This window comes from Augochlora pura, unplaced genomic scaffold (genome assembly GCF_028453695.1).
Source record: "Augochlora pura isolate Apur16 unplaced genomic scaffold, APUR_v2.2.1 APUR_unplaced_934, whole genome shotgun sequence".
In the NCBI taxonomy this organism is placed as follows: domain Eukaryota; kingdom Metazoa; phylum Arthropoda; class Insecta; order Hymenoptera; family Halictidae; genus Augochlora; species Augochlora pura.
This window is the reverse complement of record NW_027589882.1, coordinates 1-5,225: the sequence shown is the minus strand read 5'-3', so window position 1 is coordinate 5,225 and position 5,225 is coordinate 1. Positions and strand designations below refer to the sequence as shown.

Here is a 5,225-nt window from a genome sequence, read left to right as displayed (position 1 = left end):
AAAATAAATATCGTAATCTGCGAAGTCGCGAAAGAGCTCCAACGTTCGTTTAATTTCGGCCGCCGCGGACGCGTTAAATCGCCCGTGTTACACGCACGGTTCTCGAGCACTCGGCGCAATTAATATTCGCGGCATGCTAATTCAGGCGGAAGTGCTTTCCGCGGCTACTACCGTTGGCACTTACGATAGCTTGTTTTCGATTTTCGTCGATTTTTCGTGCGGCACAGGTGTTCCGCGTAGGAAGTGTCCCGAAATTTGACGAAAACAGACCGCGTGGGCGAGACACGGTACGGAGCCTTTCTATTTCTCCGCGCATCTCGTTGAGTGCTCCTTGGAGACCCGTTGGATAATATTAAATAAACAAACTCGACCTTCCTAACGCCGAGAAGAAGACAGGAAGATTCATGATTTCGGTGGACAGGAAATATTTTTATAATACTCTTCGCAACTAGCGCGTTACGCGAAATACCGCGTAATTTTTACAAGATATTACAATCTAAGAGGCTTGTTAATTATCACTTCCGTCGCAGGTAGTTTGCGCGCGTTTTAAAACTGGTTCCTGCCTGTGATTAGCATACGCTTGACGCGGTTTAAAATCGTTCGCTTCGAGCCGCGACGCGGGCGGCCCTGTTATCAATTTTCAAAATTCCGCGGCCGATCACTATTAACTCGGGACAAATTTATCGCCGGGGAACCCGTTAGGCTCGTAAACGGGGAAGGCCGCTGCCTCGACGAGCGCCGAGTATTATTATTTCCTGCGCGCGAGAACGCGCGCGCGTCATTTTCAACGCTTTCGTTTAAGGTCGCGCGAACGAGGAACCGCTGGGGAATCGAGAGTTCGAATAGTCGACTTGCGAGTTCGTGGGATTCGTGACTGTGCCGCCCGAGTGATGTATCGTTAACTGAAAAACTCTGGGAGTAAAAAAAGGAAAAGAAAAACTTGTATATCGGAGGTAAAGAACGATCGACGATGTGCTTCATATGCTGCCTGTTAATTTCGATGTTCAATTACTTCCTCCTCGCCGCGGCCGGAACAGCGTGCCCGGCGATCGTTGTGTGACAAGCGACTATTGTTCCTCGTGGAATGTGCAATTCTGTTTTTTAACATTCGATAATCAGCTCGGAGATCTCCCGAAATGATTCGCGGACGTTGACAGCCCCGCATCTTTGGCCGAGTTCGACGAAATTGATCGAAGAGATATCGCGCGAGATTTAACCGAGTGTCCGAGCAGCGGCGACCAAGATGGCGGCCGGAGTGCTAGCCGGAAGTGTCGGACTATTCGACGACGTACGGCAGTCCAGGTGTTGAAAGTGACTCCGAACCGTGCGAGAAAAGCCGTGGTCGCTCGTGTGTTCTCGATTTAGTGGGACGAACAGCAACGCGACGAAAATGTTGTTCCGCCGGCAGACCAGCGAGCCGACCGGAAGCGTCGCGAAGACCCCCGGCACCGCGATGGCGCACAGCACCAGCTCGTCCGGTATCTTATCGAGTTGGTACTCGAAGATAACGACCAACGTGAAGAAGAGACAACCGTTCAGTCCGAAGTCTCTGTTGAAGAAGGCGTTGGTACTTATTTCTTTTCGATCTATCTGCGATCAAGCAGACCCCCGTAAACAATTAAACGGAATTTCCCCTACGAGGATCGCGCATTGTTGCCGAACGATTTTCTCTGATATTTTTCTAATCACTTTTCATGCTCTTTTCTTCGAAATGTCAGTCATTAATATCTCGTGTTTTCGTTTGTTTCAGCTGCCTGTCGTTGATCCTTTCCTGGAGAAGGTGTCACTCTCTGATCTCAGTAAGTGTTACCATTTCGTTACTTCATCTCGACGGATCGATTTTTCTGGGCAAAAGCACAAATTCATATTTTTAAGTACATAACGATTTAGTAGGGTTGCTCGAAATATTTTTAAATGATCTGCAATTGGGTAGATAAATAGTAAAGCAGTTTTCTTGCGCTTTCGAGTTATGCTGTACTTTGTATATTATATTTTGGAATAAATACGAAGCATACGAATTTTTATAATAATATTTCGATCATTAAGATTTTATTCTGAGCCGCTCGCAACACCACGATGTGGATAAAAATTTTAATCGATGTGTCGATAAAAATTGAATTTATCTAGACAATTGTAACAAGATTCAAATACAAATTTCTCCTATATTAATCAGCAATTGTTTCATCGATAACAGTGAAAATCAAAATTATCTGACATAGTGTAATTGAAAGAAATATCTCAGAAGAATCGATCCAACTATTCGACTACACCATACCACACTATACTATACTACGTATGAGCCGTTCAGTGCACACATCGACTAACTCCATAAAACAAAAAGTCGAGAAACGCGATGAAATGATGTACATTGATTTTTAAAATTCCTGTTATAACATAGATTCACATATACATTCATAGAATGAATAAATACAGATATAGCTTTCATTTAACGTATAATTTAATGTATAAAATTAATATTATTTAATGTATAAAATTAACAAGAAAGAATAGCTAAAAAGAAAAAAAAAAATTTTGCCGTTTAATGGTGTTAATCCTTATTATTCAGGAAAGTTATTATAAATATAAAAAGTTACGACTATACCAAGTGCTTTGACACTTAAATTTAAGATTTTTCAAAAAGTGGAGTTGATCGATGTGTGCACTGGCCGGCTCATATAATAAAATACCATAAAATAGGAATAAAACAAGAACGATATCACAATGCGTAGCGGCAAAACAATGTAAAATCTCGGTGGGTAACTAATAACAGTTGTCTCCGGCGTTGCTTCCGCGTGCTCGATCAAGTTTCTTCGTCCAAGGGGCGCCGAGTCAAGCGCCGGTGACAATGTAGTAACGGATTGCTCTTTCGAATACTCGGGGAGCAGCTTTTCTTCGGGCGCATTAGTTTCTCCGTTCCATTTTCTTGCCGCGACGAGAAAGACGGCGAGAAAAAGAGCGAGAGTGAGAGAGAGAGAGAGTGAGACGGAAGGAAGGGCTGCGGATGATAAAACGCTTTCGCGAAAGCTTTCCAGGCGAAGGAGGTATAAGCCGGGTAAATCGATGCAGCCCGGCAATGTATTTATAAATAAGTGCCGGTGCGTAAACGAAGGTGGTGCCGGTCGATTTAAGCTAACCTGGCGAGATCGTCGGATTACCGTGCGCGCGACGACCTGCCTGTAAACAATCGTTTTCGCCCGGCCGTATCGCGATCCGCTAGAAAATTAGCAGTCGCGCCTTAGCCGACGCGGCGCTCTTCCCGATTATGGCTGACGCGCGGCAATTTATGCATTGATCCGACGCCGGTCGTTTCGGTAAGCTCGACACGCTACTTAGGCAACGCGTAGTCGGGGGTTATGCTCGTTCAGGGCTCCGGGATGAATTAAGGAACCTCGAACTTCGACGCTGCCATCCTCGCCGCGCCCACCCCTTCACCCTCGCCGCGTCACCCCTTTACGGTTTTAAGCGGGCAATCGCATCGCGTGGTAATTAAATCGTTCGTCTGCCTTGATCGATTTTAGGCGAATTCTCCGGCGTGCTCGAGATAATTTTACTTAACTTTGTTGAGCGTGTGTTATTAAGGATTGTAATATGTTTTTGTCGTAGAATTGTAGGTTATGCGCGGAGGTGGGTATTTGTGCGAATTATTAAGGGTAGTCGGAAGATTGCTATTTAACGCTAGGGTTATCGAATTGGTTAATGGGGCTAGCTTCCGATTTTTTAGTTTATAATTGCTGGTATTTTGAAAGGATATTGTAGGAATTTTTCATAGCAAGCTTAAATAAATCCAATCTTGGCTAGTGTAATAAATTAGTGATAAATAGTGATAAATTAAATAGCGTGACACATGAATCGCGTTTAGGCTTGATAGGTCTAGTAAAAAATAATAGTTTCTCTTATTACATAAAACATAATAGCTTCTCTTACAACATAAAACATAGTAATTTCCCTTACAACATAAATCATAAACCGAGACTCTACAATTTTCCGTATAAATTAATGAAACATTGAAGCACCTTTCCCATATAAATTACACAAGTTCCAAAATCTTCTACGTTTCTAATAAATTAAAAATATAAAAATTCTGTCCTCTTGTCATCGGTATTTAATCATTTAATTAAATGTAGACAAATGCGATAAATATTTCTCCTTTCCTTCTAAGAAATTAATAGAGAAAGTGTTTATCCTTGTAAGTATGAAGAGAACAGTACGGCAAGGGGTTAAAGACAACGTGTACAGCTATGTATAGCTACTGTCTCGAAGCACTTCGCTCACGATCAATGAAACACTTCTATCGAATGCGATCGCGTGTCTCGCTTTATTCCACGCGATTTCGCCCTAATTTCGTCCTAGTTTCGCGCTAATTTCACCGCAATTTATTCTCCCAGACAAAGCACTAGAAATTAACCCATTGCACTCGAAGCCTTTTGAACTGTAAATCTGAAATCATTTATATGGCTCCGAGTATTTCCGTTTTATATAAGAGAATTCATTCTATGCACATGAAAAATTGAGTCTCGGGACTTATTTAACCCTAGATTCATAAACACTCGTCTCTCATACACCCTCAAAGAACTAAAAGAACTCTTACAGCGCATGGCGCGAAAGAGATGCAAGTACACGCGTCTCTCGGTACCTTCCTAGAACGACGATTTTTTCTTTCGCGTTTAAACTGTCAATAAAAGTTGTTTCTAACTAATATTTGTAGATTTTTTATTGACCCTCTTAGTGCCGAGCGAAAAAGCCAAATTTCACGGTGTTACTAGGGTTTGGAAAAAGGCTCATAAAAACCAAACGAAAAGCAATATTTACATAATTCAAAAAGCAGTGCATTAAGGGCGACATTGAGAATGAAACGGTGACGGAAATTTTTCTATATCCATTGGAAATTACTTAAATAACAATATCGGCCCTCCGGCACTAAGAGGGTTAATATCTCCCGTGATACTTAAATTAGGTGACCTTAAAAGTAAGGTGGTATCAGAGACATATGTTTCTGAATAATGTAACCGTAAATATAGTTTATGAATAATGTAACCGTGAATGTTGTTTATGAATCTAGGATTACCAGTTCTGCTTCCAACAAGTTTGTCAATCTAAGCTTTCGCTGTATCTATAAAAAGTAATTTTGAAACGTGTCGCACCGATTTCAATGGCGTCGCAGATTCTCCTTTCGAGTGCAAAGGGTTAAATGTTTTCGAGTGCAAAGGGTTAGATGTTTTCCAGTG

The 5,225-nt window shown here is 42.1% G+C and overlaps 1 protein-coding gene across 1 annotated transcript; it reads left to right on the top strand.

Moving 5' to 3' along the window:
• Positions 1–63: 63 nt before the first annotated feature.
• On the top strand, positions 64–1,882 carry LOC144478206 (uncharacterized). Its single transcript, XM_078195952.1, has 2 exons — positions 64–1,567; positions 1,751–1,882. Exons 1-2 carry the CDS (start codon positions 1,391–1,393, stop codon positions 1,880–1,882), a joined length of 309 nt encoding a protein of 102 aa, XP_078052078.1. The 5' UTR covers positions 64–1,390.
• The last annotated feature ends 3,343 nt before the right edge of the window (positions 1,883–5,225 follow it).

Coding starts and splice junctions, on each gene's coding strand:
- LOC144478206 (XM_078195952.1), top strand. CDS start 1,391: ATGTTGTTCCGCCGGCAGACCAGCGAGCCGACCGGAAGCGTCGCGAAG. Junction 1,568..1,750: donor CTCTGTTGAAGAAGGCGTTG/GTACTTATTTCT, acceptor CGTTTGTTTCAG/CTGCCTGTCGTTGATCCTTT.